We start from the raw sequence: 21559 nt of genomic DNA on the forward strand, positions 1-21559 counted from the left end.
TTCTTTAATTGATGGTGTGCCAAGTGTTCTTAGAGTAATAAAGAATGGGATACCACATGTGAAACATGTCACTTTGCTCATTTAATTTCGGTCCCACATTGGTTATAATAGTGAACAGTACAAATTTATAACAGTTTAGGTTAAAAAAAAACATGTATTGATAATTTTATACATCTTGTATTCACATTGTGTGCAGAAATTCATCTATAATAAAAAAAAAATCAAATTCTAAAACACTTCCAAATAAATTAAATTTTCAATTTCAATTTCACTGTAAACGCTACCAGTGCAAATATAAGTAAACTCACTGATATAAAAAGGAAAAGAAAATTCAGATCTATGATCCTCGAGTAACAAGAAAGCTTCAGTTCCTAACGAAATCGTTCTGATTTCTGGAATTTTTATGCCGCCAGACACACCCCATCATAAACCATCTCATTCAATCGTTGTTTATCTGAGACAGCACCAACCAAGATCCGATAAGGTAAAAAAGCAAAAAGTTGCAACCATCTTTCTTAACTGTGAAGAAAAAAAGAAAAGAAAATCAATTTATTTGTTTCTTTCTTACTTGCTTTCTTTGTTACTCTGGAGAATCACCGGGTTTGGTTTGTCCACCACATGCCCAGCACAAAAACCCTAACCCCAGATCACTCATCCTATCACAATCCCTCCTTTATTAAACAAATCAAAACCCCAAACCCTCTCCCTCTGTTTCTCCCCCTTTTCCCACTAACCCCACTCTCCACATTTCTCTCTCTACATTTCCAACAGTGCTATCTGTCGCCTTCAATTGCGACTTTCCACCACTAACCCAACCCTCATTTCTCTCTCTCTCATATAAAAATTAGGGCTTTTCCAAATGAATCAAATTGGTGGGACAAAGGACCCAGAGGCCGAGCCCGTTGCTCAGTCTCTGCCCCAACCCCAAGATACGCCCAAGCCTCCTGACAAAACCGATTCCGCCACCGTCGTCGCTGCCACCTCCACTGAAGAGCAAGAGGTCGGACCAGAGGAAAAGCCGGTCCCCATGGAGGAAGATTTGGTCAACCCCGCCACTGTTTTCTCAATCAGGCTTAAGCAATCCAGGTCCAATTTGCTGCATAAGATGAGCGTTCCTGAACTGTGTCGCAATTTTAGGTCAGTAATTCGAAATTCAACTGGTTCTAGTTCAAATTAATGTTTCTGTTGACTTTTTTTTTGCGATAGTGATCTTTAAGCACTTGTGAGAAACGAACATAAGGAGGAAATGTTAACTGAACTTATCCCACAATCAACTTAAAGAGAATTAAGTTAAGTGCGTAAGTTGATTTTAGTTTCGGGGAAATTTAATTTGTTCTACTTTCATTTTACTCCTAAAAGTGATCGTGGAGAAGTTTTTTCAAACGTAGTACATTGATAGGGAGTTGGGAGAAAAAAAATGCACCAGTTGCTGACGTAGCTTGTAGTCACCTCTTCTAAAGGTTTTTTCATCCTTGTGCTGATGGATGGGCCATGGGCGTATTATATCACAAAATCCTTGTGCTCATTTTTTCTTTCTCTTGCTTGTTTTTGTGCAGTGCTGTTTCCTGGTGTGGAAAACTTAATGCTATAGCTTGTGCAGCAGAAACATGTGCCAGAATTCCAAGGTTTCTTGATTTTTTTTCCTCATTGGGACATGTTTCCAAATCATTGAGTGTGTTCTATATGTTTAATTAAGGACAGGACTTTCTGTTCATATAGATGACAGGAACACGAGCAGAACTGCAGAAGAATCAATAGAATGATATGGTTGTGAAACTTGTTTTGTAGATTCAGTGCATGATACTTCATTGTTAAAGTCAACCAGACTTAGCTGTTTGGGTAAATAGCTTAGTTTAAGTACTTATTGAATAAGTAGTTATCATAAAAACACTTAGGTATAAGTTGTCTTAATAATCAAAGAGGAAATATGGTTAAACTGTTTCATTAAAGGTGTAAACTTTTTCTTATAAGTTATGATGGAGCTTATTGAAATAAGCTGAAAACAATGTATAATCATATCAAAAGTTCTCCAAAACACTTAACACAAGTATTTCTATCTTAAAATAAGTCTGAATAAGTTGTAAAAAACACATTAGTTTAGCTGATAGACTGTGTCAAACTTATCTACTTGTTTCTGTGTTGATTGAGGATATACCTAAATGATGTACTGAGCAGATATTGTGAATTTATCTTTTAACATATTTAACAGTGTCTTTGAACATGTTTCTTTAGTTGGCTTATATGATATCTTTCTCCGCTTAGCTGGTTTCCTTATTTGTTGGCTGACAAATTTGGCAATGAATGACTGGAAAGTTCCCAACTAACCTTTAATGAAGACTCCAAATGCAATAAAAATACTACATTTCTAAAATTGCTTTAGTGAAGAAAAATGAAAAAAATAGTTTTCATAGCTTTTAATGAAAGCTTAAAACAGTAGTAGAAGAAAAAAGTTCTGAACAGACCATTTTGTTTAAATGACCTGAATTTTGAATGTACCTGAAATGCAATAGGCTCATTCAAGTTCTAGTTTAGCTTAGCTTAATTTTGTTTGAAGCCCATATAATTTATTAAAGGTTCCTCTGTATTTTTCCTAAGCTCAACATAGCTTTATTTTTACAAACTAGAAGAGACGTTCTCTTGCCGGCTCATTGATGTATCTATTGCTCATTTCATTGGTTTGGTGGCACTTGTGTGTTTGGTTTTATGGCAAATTTGTAATGCTTATTAGTGTTTTTTTTTTTCCATAGTTCAACCGCTAATCCACCGTTTTGGATCCCTATACATATTGTGATCCCAGAGAGGCCGACTGAATGTGCAGTGTTCAATGTCATAGCAGGTATTTTGATGTCATTGCTTCATTTGGTAACCTTGAATCCTTCAGGTTTGCCATATGATGTATTTAATGCCAAAACGGCCTGAGCAACTGTGAAGTTTTAGACTGGTGATTTTTTTTTTTGAAGTTCTTCTGCATTCCTAGCATATAGCTTATGCTATACAAGGCTATCCAACACTTTCATTTGACACTATTTTGATTTTGGGTTATACAGTTTGAGTTAAGATCTTCACATTTATCTCTCTTAAATTTTAGTCACTGTAGCACTTTAATAAGTGAAATAGGCCAGTGAGAAAACAATGTTATGGCGTCTATTCCCATTTGTACTTCCATTTTCCTCTTGTTTCTTGCTAAGATGGCAATGCATGTACTTTTTTATCCTCTTATCCTCCTACTCAAGCTAAACCCCTTTGATTTCAAAGTGCATCTCCAAGGCTAATGTTTAGAGTGAACTTCATCACTTGATTCCTCAATTAAAACTATGTAAAAAGAATACAGTTAGGGATAATGTTAGAGATTTGATTGTGTTAGAAATATGATTTAGTTATATTAAATAGGGAGATATGATAATTTGACAGGGAAATAACTTATGAATTATTTCCCATGATTAGATATTGATTTTGTTCCTTATTATTGTAACTTTTCATTATAAATAAGAATACACATGTGCACCCACCACATGAAATTTGTTATATTCCTTCTCGGTTTCTCTCTTGCCAGCATGGTACCAAATTGGTATCATCCTTTGTGATTTGTTTTGTTACTAATTCTTTCAACATTGTATTAAGAGCCTAATGAGAAAGGAACCCAAATTTGTGCTTTCCTTTCCTTACTTTGATTGAGCCACCTCTATACTAAGAAAGTATTTTAGGCAAACAAGATCTTTGGTTTGGAAGTGGTTGAATAATTGCCTTTTCAATCGTGAAATTTTATTAGCATCATTCCTTGTAATCATCTTGTCATCAACATAAACAACTAGGTAGACACATGGCCTAGGAGAAGGATGACAATAGAACACAAAATGATTTGCTTCACTTTGTTTTGACCAATGTTGTGAAAGTCGTACATAAAACATAACTCGTAACTCGTAGGATTGAAAAGGGGATGAAAAATCGTAACTCAACTCGTTAGAGTTATTAGTATATGAAAAATTATATTCATAAACATGATCATCCATTATAATATTATAGATGATAAAAATAACTCGTGCATAATAATAAGTCTTTAAGTAGTAAGATTCAATACATAACACAACTAAAAATAGGTTCATAATTCATAAAATATTCATGCATAAAACAACTAATAGATTCATAATGTTTAATACAAACGAACTATCCAAGGAAATCCTTCATATTAATAGTAGGATGATCATCGTCCTCCTCCACATGATCTTCATTTTCATTAGTGTCATCTCTGCCATGACCTTCATTATTAGCAATTGGAGGAACCTCCAAATCATCCATAGGTGCAACACCACCACCTCTACTAGCATATTCATCTTCTCCAACTTCAACTAAGATGTCTTTATCTGAAGCATCTAAACTTGAGTTTGTTTCATTCTCCTCCATAGTCCATTCATCATAAAAAACAAGATAATTAAAGGTTATAGTCTTTTGTTTTCCTAACATCCTTCTTCTTCATCAATCTTGAATTAGAAATCACAAACACTACATCATTCATGGTCTTGTGCTATAAACTAGTTATTTTCTTGGCATGGACCTAAATAGTTATAAAAATAATTAACACATCATATTAGCCTCTAAAAAATAATTACAAAATTAATTTCATAAATTTAAATTCTTACTCTCTCAAAACACTCCAATTACGCTTACAACTGGATGAACTACAAGTCAAACTCAATACTCGAATTGCAAATCTTTGTAATTTTGGATGCTCATCACCATATGATTCTCACCATTGTGATGGAGTTTTGCTTTTGAGTGCATATTGAGCTATTGGACTACCAAAAAATTCAGACGTGCTCTTGAAGCCCTCAGTTTGAGCATCAACCTTACTGATCTCATCAATGTCTCCCACCAACCTATCCAAACAATCATACATTCCACGTTTTAACTCATAATCAGTTTTGAACTCAGTGTCATAATGCAACATGGGATTAAGGTAATAGCCTGCAACATGCAATGGCCCATGCAATTATTTCCCAAAAGGGGAGTGTAGCTAAGATAAAAATAAATAATTTATTCTCCAAACAAAGTCTATATTTCTAAAAAAGAAAATTAGAAAATCAAATATAAGTGAAAGGTAATTAGTTATTATTATTATCTTTTAATAACTCTATTGAAACGACTTTGTATCTTCATAAATAAATCCCATGTCCACCATGCACAACACCTTAATTAGGGGAAGAGAACCCCTCATGCAATTCAAGATATTTTTCGAAAATCCGTTATCCAATATCAAATTTTCCACAAACCCTCCATCTATAGTCTTTACAAATTGACTAGATTGCCACTCCTTGGATGCGAACATCCTAATAAGTGATCATTTATTTTCATTCAAGCATCCCAAAGTCAAATAAGAAGTATCAAAACGAGTATTGGCTGGTTTTATCAAATCTATCCCTTTAGTATATTTGTGCAACAAGGAAATAAGACCAATTCTTAAATAGATGTAGGTTGTGATTTTTTTATCATTGGTCATTGATTAGTTCTTTAGTATATTTCTTCCATATGTTAGAAGCGTCAACAAACTTCAAATAGACAGTCTCCTTTGAACTATTTACCTGAAAATTTAGTATGGTCCTTCTCCTATCAGTCCATTCATCTGTCATTATTGTGCACCCATTTTTTTTTTTCCAAAAATTTTGTTCTTCCAAGATTAAATTGGTCTTTTCAACTTGTTCCTTCAAATATTTCACCCTAATTTCATGGTATGATGGTGGCTTAAATCTGGCACCATGTTTGGAAACCAACTCAAGCATCCTCGTGAACTCTTCACTCTTTGCTACCTTAAATGGAAAAACATTGTTGTAGAAAAATAAAGCAATTTCTTGACATGCATCCTTCCTCTCACTTTTCTTGATAATGGCATTGATAGTAGTTTGAGTGTTCCTTTTCTTGAAAATACTTGATGACTCCCTAGTAGTCTCTTCTTGACTAAGTCTTTTTTCTAGTATTTTCTGAATCACCCATACTACTATCCCAACCTTCTCTAGATATTGATATTTTAATCAAATTTTGCTACAACACATTAATTTTTGAACATCTCTAGGAACTGGTACACATGCTCCAACATTCTTTGAAGTCCTTGCTAGATGATTCTTCAATCCATAAATTCCTAATGTTGATACTTTCTCATAGTATTTTCATTTCACATTTCTTGCTTTCCCATCAATAGACTCCATGCAAGATCAATCCTTGCTCCACTTCCTTTTCTAGTAGCGGCACCACTTGATGTTTGCCACTAATCTTCGGTACCTGTTTTGTCACTAATCTTCCGTACCTGTTTTGTCACTAATCCTTTCAATGGATAATCTTTTTTGCATCCCTAGCAAGTTTATGCAAGATTGGATTAGATATGTGTATATGCTTAGCCACTATTTTTGTATATTATGTGACATTTCCATTAATTTCTCCATTAAATATAAACCCTAAACCCTAAATTTGTAGTATGGCATCTCCTATTTTCTATTTCCTTGTCTTTGTTAAAATTGCAACACATACATCCTGTCTTGGTTAAAACCCATTTTTTTTTCATAGTCTCTCTCCAAATCTAGTTTCAAGTTGAAGGCTTCCTTGATTCCTCAATAGGGATGATCTTTTTGTGTCCTTTATAAGCACATCCTAGACTAGATTAAACAAGGACTTAACACTATGCCTTAATGTGATCCTTTCTGTTTTTATTCTTTTGGAATTTTAATTATTTGTGTTTATAACTTCTGCAGATTCTCCTCGTGATTCTGTCCAGTTCATTGAATGGTCCCCAACCTCTTGTCCCCGTGCATTGCTGATTGCAAATTTCCACGGGAGGGTAACTATTTGGACTCAATCTTCTCAAGTAAGTGAGGTTTATCAATATCAGTCCTAGGGCTTCTCAATGCATGTGCCTATTACACATTCTTGAGTATTTGACTCCTCTTAAGTAAGAAAGTTTGGGTGCATCCACCCTTGATTTGGAGTGGGGTAATTTTACAAGGTACTTCAGTTATAATCAATTGTGGATACCCTTTTACTTTCTTACTTTGGAGACGTTGAATCTTATTTTAGCATATCTTTTAATTTATTACATTTCATCGATCATTTGCCCATCTCTGCCCATTCATGGTTTCTATAATTTTTCACATATTTGCTTGTGTTGGATATTTGTTCCTCACATTGTTTGTTCATTCAGGGACCAGCTAATCTTGTCCATGATACTAGCTGTTGGCAACGTGAGCATGAGTGGCGGCAAGATATTGCAGTTGTAACAAAGTGGTTATCAGGGGTGTCTCCGGTATAATGTTAGCTAGTCTTCAACTGCTATGTTCAAATTCCGTGCACATTTCTTTTGATAAAGTCTAGTTAACATTTTATTTGTCTAATTTTGTGCTTAAAATTTCTGTAGTTATTTAAGGGATAGGGATTTTCTCTCTGTCTCTTTCTGGTTTGGTTGTTTTCAAACATGGCTTTTCAATTATTGAACCTCTCAATTAGTTCAGTATTTATATCTCTTGTCATTTGTCAGTATGATAGACCATAGTTTCAAATTATAACATGGATCCATTTTTTTGCAAAAAAGAACTCAATTGTCACACTGTTAGAATTAAGTCTGTTTAATGTATTATTGGTTACTTTATTTTTAATCTGAATCAATTACCTTTTGAATTAATAGTATAGATGGCTATCATCCAAATCAAGTGCTCCAGCCAATTCAAAGTCGACATTTGAGGAAAAGTTTCTTTCGCAGCAATCTCAAACTTCAGGTCACTTATTTTATTTACATTGTATTGCATTTACCTTTCTTCTCTCTGATACATTGGAAGTCTAAGCCCATGAGTGGGGTATATTTTCTCTGTTGGATGGTTGAACTGTTGACATCATGCCCAAGCCACTAAATTCAGGCTGCTTCCAATTGAGATACAAGCTCATTGGCTCTGATTGATTTTGTGTTTTGTTCCATAACAATTTGTTAGTTAGTTGCTAGTGGTAATAATATATATCTAGAAGTAGCACTTTCATATTGTTTGACTTTTTGCCAATAAGTTTTCCTTGCTTAGTGGTAGAATTGAAATGTGACATTGAGAAATGGAGAGAGTGAGAGAGAAGAGAATCTGTCGTCATGAGAAGTTGTTACAAACTGTTACAATAAGAGCTCACAGAAACAGTTATCTTAGTGACAGCTGTACTGGCCTAACTAACTGATCATGACTAAAGTAATTCACTCTAGTAGTCGAGTGAAGCTTGGTGAAAATATCAGCCCATTGAACTTATGCAGAGACATTCTTGTCAAAGAGATGTCTAGATAGAACTTTCTCACGAACAAAGAAGAGATCAATTTCCATATGCTGTGTTTTGGCATGGAAAAAATGATTGTGAGCAAGTTCTCCATATTTGTTGTGCATTCATTTTATATTGTTTTAAATTATCGTAAGATATATTTATTAAATAGTCCCATGCTTGTGCAACTGATGTGTCCTATTGTTTTTTCCCCCAGCTAGATGGCCCAATTTTCTGTGTGTTTGTTCAGTGTTCTCATCGGGCTCAGTTCAACTTCACTGGTCCCAGTGGCCTCCAAGTAAGAATGGCATGATACCAAAGTGGTTTTGCACTAGTAAAGGACTTTTGGGCTGTGGGCCCAGTGGCATTATGGCTGGTGATGCTATCATTACAGACAGTGGTGCCATGCATGTGGCAGGTGTACCAATTGTTAATCCGTCCACCATTGTAGTTTGGGAGGTCACACCTGGGCCTGGAAATGGTTTCCAGATAGCTCCAAAGACAAGTACCACTTGTGCCGTCCCACCTCTTAGCCCATCCAACTGGGCTGGTTTTGCACCTTTAGCTGCATATTTATTTAGCTGGCAAGATTATCTTTTATCTGAAGCTAAGCAGGGGAAAAAACAGACAGACCAAAACCTTCTTGACGCTGTACCTCTCTATTGTTCACCAGTTTCAAATTTTTCAGCATATGTGAGTCCTGAAGCTGCTGCTCAATCTGCAGCAACTACTACATGGGGTTCTGGTGTTACAGCAGTAGCCTTTGATCCAACTCGTGCTGGTTCAGTGATAGCTGTTGTGATAGTTGAGGGTATGAAGCTGATTCTGATATGAATATATACAGTGATAATGTTTCAATCCCTTATATTGCTGTTGTATACTTTTGGTATAAGGTTTCCAATAATATTGTGGTGTTTGTTTCAACTCTCAAGTGCAAATCTGCTTTTAGAATGTGGGATTTGTAAGTAAAACGCATTTAAGTATTCTTTTATTGTGGCTAAAGTCATATTTTCTCATTTAAAATGTACTTAATCTGGTGTGAAACAAAATAAGCATCCCCAATTTAATAGAAAAAATGTTATATAAAGTGATAATGGACTGCATAAAGCATTATCAAGTTCCATTCTTCTTCTAACAGTGCTTCCAATGTTTCACTGTTCATCCTTGGGCAACCTTAGCTTAGATCTGCTAAAATAGAAGCACCCTGTACATGTCTTACCGTTCTTGGTCGTCTATTGTGTGACAATACTGGCTGTGTTTTAAAAGTTTGTCAGGATTTTACACTATAGCTTTTATGTGCTGATCAGATAATTGAACTAAAAAATTGATGTATAGCTGATTTTACCTGTACAGGGCAATACATGTCCCCTTATGATCCAGATGAGGGCCCATCAATTACAGGGTGGAGAGTGCAACGTTGGGAATCATCTTTACAGCATGTTGTTCTCCATCCTATATTTGGAAATCCTACTTCTAGTTTGGGTGGTCAATCACCTATGCAAACTGTTTGGCAGTCCAAAGTGGACCTGAGCATAACTCCAACAAATGATTTCAAGAACCATCAATCACCTGCAATTGGAATGACTTCTGATGTGCAAAAGGTGTCTGAGTCTGTTTCTGACAAATCGAAAAGGGTCAATTTTGATCCATTTGATCTTCCAAGTGATGTCAGGACACTTGCCCGGGTTGTTTACTCTGCCCATGGTGGTGAAATTGCTATTGCTTTTCTTCGAGGTGGTGTCCATGTCTTTTCTGGTCCAAGTTTTACTCCTGTAGACAACTATCAGATTAATGTTGGCTCTGCAATTGCTGCTCCTGCTTTTTCTTCAACAAGCTGTTGTTCAGCTTCTGTTTGGCATGACTCTAGCAAGAATTGTACAATATTGAGAATAATTCGAGTTCTCCCTCCTTCTATTCCCATTAGTCAAGTAAAAGCCAATTCATCAACTTGGGAACGTGCAATTGCTGAAAGGTGATTTCCTTAATCCCTTCTAGATATGATATATTAACTGTTTCTTAATATACCTATAAATTTGCAGCTGCTTCAATTATTTGTCTACTGTCTGGTTGTGGAAGTTCTGATTTTTTTCTCTCATGTTTTACATGATTGCTTGGTGCTAACATGTTACGAAAACAGGTTTTGGTGGAGCCTTTTAGTTGGAGTTGATTGGTGGGATGCTGTGGGCTGCACTCAGAGTGCTGCTGAGGATGGTATTGGTAAGGCAGCTCTTCTTGTCAAGGCCTTTTGCTATTTCTTTTTGTTTAAGTTTGTGCCAGAGAAAAGATATAGTTTACTGTTTCATATTTGTACTCTGTTAGCAAGTGACCCCTTTTTTTTTACCTGGTTTCAGTTTCACTTAACAGCGTTATTGCAGTTTTGGATGCGGATTTCCATTCTCTCCCTTCTATTCAGCACAGGCAACAGTATGGTCCTGTATGTTACCGTTGAGCCATCACCTTTTTAACATTTTTGACACTGTTTTTTATATTTTACTTTAAATTCCTCTTTGAATTTTTCATTTTTAGCTTCAGAGGGGTTTCATTCTTTTCCTGTTTAATGTAGTGAGAGAAATTGTTACTTATTAACCGTGGGTGGAATCTTTCTAGGATACATTATAAAATTGAATTTTGGACCCAGCAGCAAATGTTTGGTAGTGGCAATTTTGTATTTTGTGTTCAAACTTAGACTTTTATCATCAAGCTTAACCTTTATATGTGAAGATTGTACTTGATGACTTGTGAATGAGAAAGTGCTGCTGTTGAAAGAGGTTGCTTTGCTGCCATAAATTTGAAATTTTGATTGTTCATGTGGTTTTTAGTCTGAATTATTTTTAAGCTTCCCAAAATTCTGTTGTGGATCCTTTTCAACCTAATTTTGCATCACCACCCCTTTTACTGTTGAATCGATCCAACTAGGCAAAGCTATAGCTAACAATTAGGGCACAACTCTTTTTGCTTAAGAGTGTAATAGCGCAAGTGCCACAATTCAATTGTGACATGGTTCACTTGGACTCTGCCACATGACAATTGATGCCACATGCAACAATCTCCCCCTCAGCAATTGTCCCACTAGGAATCAAACTTTTGATTGTGACTCGACCCACCTAACCTATGCCACAAGACAATTGTGCAACCTGCAAAATCTCCCCCTAAATAATTGCCCCACTTAGGATTTAACTCGTAACCTGACTCTGATATCAATTGTTGGATCAAGTGTTTATCACTAGGCCAAAAGTTATAGCCAACAGTCAAGGCACAACTCTTTCCACTTAAGAGCATGACAACCCAAGTGCCACAATTCAATTGACTTGACCTACTTGGCCTCCACAACAAGACAGTTGATGCCACCTGTAACATTTACTGTGCATTTAAGATGAGAAAATTGTTATTATTATTATTATTATAATTTCAACAATATTGACTTCTTTTTACTTCTCTTTATTCTTGTACTTTTTGACTGCCATGTGTATATCTGTGTTACTGATTTTTTTTTTGTTTAAATGAACTTGGTCCTAAATGATTGCAGAGTCTAGACAGGATAAAGTGTAGGCTACTGGAAGGGTCAAACGCCCAAGAGGTCAGGGCAATGGTTCTGGATATGCAAGCTAGGTTGTTATTGGATATGCTTGGGAAAGGAATTGAGTCCGCATTGATAAATTCTTCAGCTTTAGTTCCTGAGCCGTGGCAAGCATCAGGTGAAACATTATCCAGCATTGACCCTGAAACAATGGCTGTTGAACCTGCACTAATTCCTAGTATTCAGGTATGCTTTAGTTACAACTTGGAACTTGCTTACGTAATTTGCTTCATCAGAATATATAATTTCGTTGTGATTCTCTTGTGTTTTTGCACACATCATTTTGCGATGCCTGGTCTTTGCTAGACTTTTCAATTCTTGATAGTGGTCCTGAATGCCCAACCTTGAAGATGCTAGCAGGATATACATTTTGCTTAACATAAATATGAATGCTTATAAATAAAAAATGATACCAAAAATTACTAGGCCTATCATCATTGGTAACAAAAAACATCATAGTCTTGACATACAATCACCATCAAGATGTGACACAATTAACTAGTCAATAATCATGAGAACTGACTGATATTGAGGCAGTGATCGAGGAGGTGCTCTGTTGTGACTGAGATGATGCCATGGTTGTACCAAAGAGGGGTTGAAATTGATTATCAGAAGCAAAAAGAGCCAGAACACCAGAAAAATGGATGTATCTCAGCAAACAAAAAGGATGGTGATAGGAACTGAAATGTACTGTAGAATTGAGAGGGAAATTCTAAGAACTAGCCTTGTTTGCAGTACAGAAATGTAGTAAATATACATAAATGAGAAGGGAAAATTCAAAGAAAACTTGGTAACAACCGTCCAACAATTCCCTAGACATTGCGTACCCTCCCTCATTCACCCTCCCCTCCCATATTCTTGCACATCTCTTCTGATTCTTATATCTCCATTTTCCCTCTCCTGCTGCCATGTGTCATTTGTTATGACCCTGCATATCAAGATCCTCCTCATCAGTGACATACTCCTCTTCTCTGTTCTCCTCTACACAATATACTTTTATGATTGGACCATCAAAAGAAATCATTGAAGGAGAAGCAGCAAAAAGGGGCGACCTACCTGGGAGTATGAACTATTATCGTAGAGTCTAGAAGGAGCAGACTCAACATAGGTTATGTGATGCTAGGAAAATGTGTTTGGCTGTTGGAATACTGGAAAATGCATTTCATGTTGGAGATGGATGGTTCAAAGGAAGAAAGCACTAACCGTATGCATCACTCTTTGAAGAATTAAGGGGGCTTGAATTTCATCTTCATTTCGATGTGATATCTATAACAATTAATGATGGAGATTAGTTTTTGTAACTGTTTTTTCATTTACATATTTTTTTTACCTCTTTTACCCTTCTTATCCTTGTATTCGTTAACCTACTTTTTAGTTTCCATGATCTACAAGAAATTACCCATAATGAGGAGTCATTATTTTTTTGTGTACATATTTTATTACAATTTTACTTTTTGTATGTGAGTAATTATTTTTCATTGTAATAATAGTTATATCAAATTTTCTAACTTTATTCACTATGTTTTATTTTTCATAAAAAAATGTGGACATCCAGGCATGATAGTGCCTGTATTTCCACTTGTTTTTATAAATTTGATTGTGTTTATTTCAATAAAACCCTTTTTCTTATTTGTTTCAATTCTTTGCAGGCTTATGTGGATTCAGTTCTAGATTTGGCTTCACATTTTATTACCCGGTTGAGACGTTATGCAAGTTTCTGTCGCACATTGGCAAGTCATGCTGTGACTGCAGGCACTGGGAGCAACCGAAATATGGTTGCTAGTCCTACCCAAAGTTCAGCAACGCCTGCAACAAGTCAGGGTCAGTGTGCACTTATCAAATAAGAATTTTTGGTGTTTAAATTGATCTGCAGATCCATTTGTATTTATGAATATTAAAATTGGTCCTCATAATTTAAAAACTATGAATGCACCCCCGTAGGTTCATTATTCTTAATGTTCAGCCCATCCTCTGATTGATAAAGTTTTTAAAATATAGGGACTAATAGTTTTCTAAAACTTTGAAGATAAAAACAAATATTTTATTTTCTGATTTTTTTTGAGCGAGCATACCACCTGGCTGGTTATCTATATAATAATGATTTCAAGGATACTAAATAACTACCATGTAGAACAATTAATATATCACTATTTCGTATACCTTATCCAAACACAGTAGCTAAGCTACTTCTTAATCATTGAATACTCCTATTTCCGACAAAACTATGAGGACTGTTTAAAAATTCACAAAACATACAAGGATCAATATATTAATTTAAACTTTCTTATGATAATTTTTTTTTATTTAGTTTGTTTTATTAATTAACGTGCCTCTATATAGATATCTTGTTACACTAATGTGTGTTGAGTAACCTCTTTCAATGGAGAGGGGGAAAAGAACTTTTAGGCCAACCCTTTTGGTTGTTTTTGCTCAACCTCTGGGATTTTGGCATGCCAAGAATGGTATGATGCATTTGGAGTAACCTATTCTAACTGTTTTTCAATTAACTGAAACAAATGTATAGATCTGTACTTTATATTTTAAGTTAGTTCAATTTGGCGTAATTATGGATCTAGTTTAGAAGTGTTGAAATTATGGGGCTTTTGGCATTGAGGGAGGAAAATGAGAGCTTATAAACTATTTGCCAGTGTATTAATTTGATCTAAGGAAGACAAACGCTAATTCATTTTTATACTCATTGTAGATTCTATATTCGAAAATGAAATCCACTAAAGAAATAAATTAATGAATATTTAGAAATATGGAAACTATTATTAATTAATCCTAGGTACTCTAAATTATTCTGCAGAAACAGTCTGGATATAATTGGATATTTTTCATATATTCTAACAGGAACCATAGGTTCTGTGCTTCTCTTCAAATGGTTATAGAATATGATAAACTATACTACCCTGACATGCTTTAAAAAGTTTCCACTAGTTTGATCATTGTAGTTTGTTTTGCAATTTATGTATGAACCTGAAATAAATAAAATATTTTCAGGAGGTCAAAATGGGACCAGCAGCTCTATGGGAAGTGCCCAGTTGCAAACCTGGGTGCAAGGGGCTATTGCGAAGATTAGCAACACAACTGATGGAGGGTCCAATCCAACTCCAAATCCCATCAGTGGCCCTTCAACATTTATGCCTATTAGCATCAATACAGGAACATTTCCTGGAACACCAGCAGTTAGACTTATCGGGGATTGTCATTTCCTTCACAGACTATGCCAACTTTTGCTCTTCTGCTTTTTCTTTCGACGAACACAACTTCCTCGCTATATGGGGCTTGCAAATAGAACTTCTGATGCAAATACTCAAAAGCCTCAATCTAATACTCCTGCCCCTGGCAAGGTGGAGGAGATTGCAAAACCAGTTTCAGCTGTGGTGAAGTCTGATGATGGTCAAACTGGTCGAGCTGGGGCAAAAGGAGCTGAAGAAGTACCTTCTGGTCGTTCAAGATTGGGTAGTGGGAATGCTGGTCAGGGATATACCTTTGAAGAGGTATAAATTAATAGACATTGCAACTTATATGAAGACTCCTTTTTGTGTGTAATTTGTGTCTTACCCAATATATGTTCATAGTTTTGAAAATTCCATTTTTACTTTTTTGATGCATGTACTATGCAGGTCAAGGTACTTTTTATGATGCTTATGGATCTTTGCCGCAGAACAGCTGGGCTTCAACACCCATTGCCAGTCTCTCAAGTGGGGAGCAATAACATTCAGGTTCGGCTGCATTATATTGATGGAAACTATACTGTACTGCCAGAGGTTGTGGAAGCATCCCTTGGTCCTCATATGCAGGTAACATATTGGTTTTCTGTTTCTTTTAAATTTTTTATTTCTCTGAGACAACATAAACTAGTTATACTTGATATTTCATGAAATAACCTCATTCTTTTTATGCTGCTAAATGAATTTCTTTGACGCATAAAAGTTAATAATTAAGTTGGGCTTTAATGTGGCATGGCTACTTTTTTTTACATGAGGAATCCTGTAAGCAGTGAAATTTTATAACTGATTTGGTGATAAAACTCAGTTTGTTATAGTATGTAGGTAATGTTGACTATCTGGAGTTAATCTTTGATATCTTGATCTTTTTTTATTTCTTTTGCATGTGTGTAACCTTTCTGTGGATGCTCCTTGCAAAAAAAAAATGTAATTTGCAGAATATGCCCCGTCCTAGAGGTGCAGATGCTGCTGGTCTTCTTCTACGTGAACTAGAACTCCACCCTCCAGCAGAAGAGTGGCACAGACGGAATATGTTTGGTGGACCTTGGTCTGATCAGGAGGATGTAGATTGTGCAAATGATGCACCTAAACTTGTTAACTCTGACCCACTTGATTTCAGCTCATTGGAGCATTGTGATGTCTACTATGGAACTCATCGTTTATGGCCTAGGAAGCGCAGGATGTCTGAAAGAGATGCAGCTTTTGGCTTGAATATTTCTGTGGGCTTGGGAGGTTATCTTGGTATAATGGGATCACGAAGAGATGTTGTTACTGCAACATGGAAGACTGGCCTTGAAGGGGTCTGGTACAAGGTTGGAAAAGAAATCTTGTTCATTTGTTTATATGGTTTCTCTCTCTATATGCGCGTAAATGTTACATAACATAGAAGTACTTTAAAGATACTTTTTGGATATGACTTTCTTTGTTAAAGTGACAATCAATCTTCAATAGATTTTTTGAGGTCTTAGGTTTGAGTTTCATGAATGAAAACATGCGATGAAAAGAGGAAATCTCATTAAAGGTGGTCAGTCAGAATCTCTAACACATTACTTACTCATCAGCAAACCTGTTGGGTGTTTTGCATTTATAACATAGTAATTAAAACCTATGAAGTCTCTTAACTTTTTGACGTGTCTTTAATGTGGTTCCTCTGTATAGAATAGGTTGGAAAATATGTGAGTGTGCCAACTGATGTATGGGGATAATGTTGTAAATGAATTAATGAAATTATTTTCTAATGTTTTTAATTGGTAAAAGACACTTGTGTGTATTCTTCTACCTGATCTATCATTTTTTCTTCATCTTATATTTGTGATTTTGTTTACTTATTTGGTGCAGTGTGTGAGATGTCAGCGGCAGACCTCTGCTTTTGCTTCACCAGATGCATCTCCTTCTCTTACTCCAAATGATCGGGAAGTGTGGTGGATCAGCCGCTGGGTACATGGCTGTCCAATGTGTGGTGGAACATGGGCTCGGGTTGTATGAATGACTTTATGTTATTATGTGAGTTTGTCGTTGTGGAAAGGGATATATTTGTGGCTAACTATGAAGTGGATCAGATAGTATGCTGACTGGAATTGTACCGGAAGAAAGGCGTAGATTTGCTTAGCTTGACAAGGTGGTTGTCAGTATTTGTTAGCGTTGGTGACCATACTATCTTGGACTTGAGTTCTTTCCTTCTGATCACTTGGCTGGTTTTCCATTTTTCTAAGAATCAGTTTCAGATCTCTTTTTTGCGGGATGATTTATCGTCCAGTCACTCTACAAACAGTAGGTGTTAATTTGTCCATGGAGTGTTAATAGTTAACTCCTTGCAGGTATGTAATATCTCATTTAGACTTTTGTACTTCTTTAAATCACTGAAATGCATCCCATCACGAACGCATTTGGAATTTTACATTTTTGTTTTATGAAAAAAATTTCACTTAATGGAAATTATTCAACAACAGCAATAATAAGTTGACTACATGGATCATGCGATACCTTGTGATTCACTTAACCAAATTTTTATGTATATTATTTGCTAAAAGATCACTTTTAATAATTTCCTCTCATGTTTTTAGTTTCCTTGTACCTTTTGCCATAGGGCTAAAAGTCATGTGATCTATTCTCCTCACTGATTTCTCCAATTATTTTCTTTGCACTTCTATTTTTTTTTCCTTCCAAGTTCTATTATTCTTTTTTGCAGATTAGGAGTGTCTAAATTTTCTTGCAACCTGCCCCTTGCCAAATAAAAAAGGCTTTAATAAACTTCTCATTTGATCATGCAGATTGTCAATCCTCTTTAAAAACACTAGTGTGTCCTGGTTGGTGTTTCATGCATGCCGATGTGGATGCCTTGGCTGTAAGAATGAGTGAGAAGTTGCTGCTATATTAGTTGTCACTCATTAAGTCTGCATAAATTTCTAGGACTCTCTTCAGTTGTATGTTGTAAATGTTGCTCCCGATAACATCCTGGACTCTAGTGAGCAGGTAGAGTCGTTTGTCCATCTGCCAAACACCAGCCATGTAATAGTTAGATTAGCTTAGTTATCTTCTAATCATCCCTGTAAATTGATGAACGTTGTTATATTATTTTATTGTTGTGCATCAAAAGAATATATAATTCAATGTACTGGACTCATCTATTTGTGGTCTGAAATTTTTGTAGTCTTAACGTTACATTTCTCTTGACTTGTATAGAAACTAAGGATGTCTGAGATTCACCTGTCCCTACAGAAACCTCACATGATGTTACTCGATGAACATGTTTTGTGGTTTCAAAATTGAGTACCAACCTTTTGTAGGGAAAATTTCCATACTATTTTTTGTTTGGCCTGTGGCTTAATGTTTTATTTTCTGAGAAAAGTTATTCTTATTGCAAGAAATGAAAATTACAAATATAGATTACTGTATTGGATGGTCAATATTAAAAGAATGCAATTTTTTAATAGCAACTAATTCTTTATTTCTGTTAGTTTTTTAGGATTCTACTTACATGAAATCTAGTGAGGGTTAATTAAGGTGATCTTTTTTTATATAATTGCTCGTAACATATATATTAATGTTTTATTCAATTTTAATTGACCATCTATTTTTAATATATACTTGTGGTGTTCTTATATTTTAATCTTTCACTTGATGTGAATCTTTTATTGATGTTTATATACAAGCAAAATGTAATAACTATTACCATTTTCACAATTTATTAAGGCATTCTTTTAACAATTGGTGCCTTAATACTTATTAGCAATTAATTGCTCCAGTGTACTATCCTTTACATATTTGTTCCTTCACTTTTCACAAATAATCACCTGAAATGGGTTTTGCTCATTTGTTTTAATTTCAAATCTAGAAACTACTGGGTTTTTTAAATTTTCCGTTATAAAATGTCATTGCATTGTGCACCCCCATATTTTCATGGTGCACCTCCATGGGGTGATGAAAAGTCAAAAGTTTCCATGTTTTACATTTAAAAATACATTTCAGATTATACATTTTAAAATTTATTTTCATATCTAAAATATATTTTAAATTTACAATTTAACGTTAACGTTAATACATTTTAAAATTGTATGTTTTGAAATACATTTCTGATTCTAGAAATACATTCTTGATGGTATAATTGAGAATGCATTTTTTTTATTTTAAAATGTACATTATCAATTACAACTTTTGTATTTTAAAATGTATAATTTAAAATACAAATTTGTATTACATAATATATATTTTGAAATACAAAAAGTGTATTCTATAATATATATTTTGAAATATATTTTTTATTTTCTGTTCTGAATTTCAAATATAAATTATGTTTTTCAGATTCTACCTTCTGAAATACAAAAGTATGGATGTTATTAAAGTATAATTGTTTTTCTTTCCTGAGATCAACGCCTTTCTTTTTCACCTTTACAAATTTCAAAATTTCAAAATTATTTATGGAGAAATTCATTGTGTTGGTGCTTGGTGGTGTAGTTGGTTGTGGTAGTTATTGTCTACAAACAACCTTTTTACATTAGTTCATATCTTCGATATTGGAAAACACATTTGTTCTCCCAAATGTCTCCTCTTGATAATGTCTCTCACTTCCTACTAGACATTACTCTTTCACACTTCTGAAAATCTAATCGTCTTTCTTTTCTCTTTCTGAAGTTGTTCTTCATGGTCGTCGTCAACGATTAGGAAGGTCGTCTAGTTCATACCTAAGGTGAGTTTTTCCTTGCTACCCGTTTTAGAACTCAAGGATGCAAATGGTTAAGTTCTCCAGATAAGTTCCAAAATTGTAACTTTAGGATTATGCAAGTTGCAAACAGTGACATCGTAGGTTCGTCGACCTCTGATTGTCGGTTCAAAGTAACTCTATTTTCTTTTCTAATTGATAACACATAAGAACCCGTATTATCAAATTACAATTAACTCCTTATGTATAATAATTATTAGTTAAAAATAAATAATAAATAAAATAATGTATAAAGTAACACAATATGTCAATAGAAATACATAAAAACATACTAAAACATGTATTAAGGGAGAGATAGTGAAGCAATTTCCTCATAATGAATGAAAGCAAACTAGCCCAACAAATAACAATATCCTACAAAACTCTAAACCCTTTTTGAATCTGCAATTGCCCTATTCCCTATTGTTGGGAAGAAAAGGAAGAAACCATTCCACCAAGAACAACACATTGCATTATGCAAATTGCTTGTAGATCCACTCTATTACTTTGTTCACACCTAATCTCATATGCTTCTATAATCCTTCTTACACATCAATCAAACTTTAATGTGCAATGCACAAGCCTGAACCAAACTACCATCAGAACAAAGACTAACATTTACTAGCTTCTATCCAACAAATTAATTCAACCTCTTCTACCACACCTTCAATATCACAAAGAGTAAAATGTAAATAATAAAAAAATACTTTTAATATTCATAATATCACTCAATAATGGTTTTAATATTTCAGTCTCCATTAGATAAATAATCAAATAATCAAGCATTAATTACTTATTAAGATGACTTGTATACTTAACTTAGGTCAATTCAAATAAAAGTTCATTAAAATGTTATAAATAAGATAAGATTTAAGGTATCTTTTAATGTCCATTATGTATTTATTATTATAATATCTAACAACTTCATCGTTGTCACCAAACAAAAGAAAGATTAAAATGATACACATAAGACAAAAGGAACATCAAATTCAAAAGTAAGGAAAAAAAATACATCAATTTTGTAAAGTCATCTTTAATCTTGTGTAAAAATATTTAACATCCACCATGGATTGAGTTGAAGTTTTAACCAGAGATACTAAGTTGTTCCCACCCTTAGAATAGAAATAGATAGAAACTATAATTACTATTTTATAAGATTATTTTGGTTCTTGTAAGAATAATTCTATGTTTTTCTTTCTTTTATTTTTTCTTTAAACCAAACATATACTTCTTAAATTTCACTTTATTTTCTGTTTCTTTTAATTCTATTTTACTTCAACTAAACAATACTTTCTTCATTTTGTTTCATTTTTACTATTTTGTTTTTCTTTCTTTTATTTTCACTTATGCCTCTTCAATTCTCTACCCTAAACTTAAATTGTGAGTATTTTCATGGTCTCTCTATCTTGTGTGGGAGTGAGGGTTCTATAAATTTATCTCTTACTTATAATTTGGTGGAGAAGAATCATTAATTTCCAATGTTTTCTTAGTGCACCTTGCTTCAATTTCTTTCCCTAACCAAATTTAATTGACCTTGGAAAGCTTTTAATTAAAACTAAATTAATATAGCATCAAAATGATCATAAACATAGTATATTTATATATTTACTTTTGTCTAGTAAATCTTATCTAAATTAGGCCTCGTTGTCCAAATTATTATCTAAAGCAATTAAAAAATTAAAAAATTGAAAAAAAATATTTTTTATATGAGGAATACAAATTAAAATTGGATAATTTAATATGGTAAAAAAATATTTAAACTTGATTTTATTTAATAGAAAA

At 34.3% G+C, this 21559-nt stretch overlaps 1 protein-coding gene across 2 annotated transcripts; it reads left to right on the forward strand.

The window, feature by feature from the left end:
• Nucleotides 1–235: 235 nt before the first annotated feature.
• LOC137812025 (mediator of RNA polymerase II transcription subunit 16-like) lies at nucleotides 236–18220 on the forward strand. Of its 2 annotated transcripts, XM_068613899.1 has the most exons (18): nucleotides 236–1137; nucleotides 1557–1625; nucleotides 2748–2836; nucleotides 6738–6850; nucleotides 7184–7285; nucleotides 7664–7754; nucleotides 8486–9079; nucleotides 9622–10240; nucleotides 10406–10485; nucleotides 10620–10702; nucleotides 11795–12031; nucleotides 13495–13666; nucleotides 14849–15348; nucleotides 15475–15651; nucleotides 16017–16391; nucleotides 16918–17197; nucleotides 17292–17396; nucleotides 17850–18220. In XM_068613899.1, the coding sequence occupies exons 1-16, from the start codon at nucleotides 860–862 to the stop codon at nucleotides 17062–17064; spliced, it is 3726 nt and encodes a 1241-aa protein (XP_068470000.1). In that variant the 5' UTR covers nucleotides 236–859; the 3' UTR covers nucleotides 17065–17197; nucleotides 17292–17396; nucleotides 17850–18220. The 2 variants fall into 2 exon arrangements, with proteins under 2 accessions (XP_068470000.1, XP_068469999.1); XM_068613898.1 differs by having other exon boundaries at nucleotides 16918–17396.
• The last annotated feature ends 3339 nt before the right edge of the window (nucleotides 18221–21559 follow it).

The sequence above is a fragment of the Phaseolus vulgaris genome, chromosome 2, assembly GCF_000499845.2.
Source record: "Phaseolus vulgaris cultivar G19833 chromosome 2, P. vulgaris v2.0, whole genome shotgun sequence".
Taxonomy (NCBI): Eukaryota; Viridiplantae; Streptophyta; class Magnoliopsida; order Fabales; family Fabaceae; genus Phaseolus; species Phaseolus vulgaris.

Excerpts from the sequence above, each read along its gene's own strand:
- LOC137812025 (XM_068613898.1), top strand. The coding sequence starts at position 860 with ATGAATCAAATTGGTGGGACAAAGGACCCAGAGGCCGAGCCCGTTGCT. Across the intron at positions 1,626-2,747 it reads ACATGTGCCAGAATTCCAAG|TTCAACCGCTAATCCACCGT; the intron begins GTTTCTTGATTT and ends TTTTTTCCATAG. Across the intron at positions 10,486-10,619 it reads TGCTGCTGAGGATGGTATTG|TTTCACTTAACAGCGTTATT; the intron begins GTAAGGCAGCTC and ends ACCTGGTTTCAG.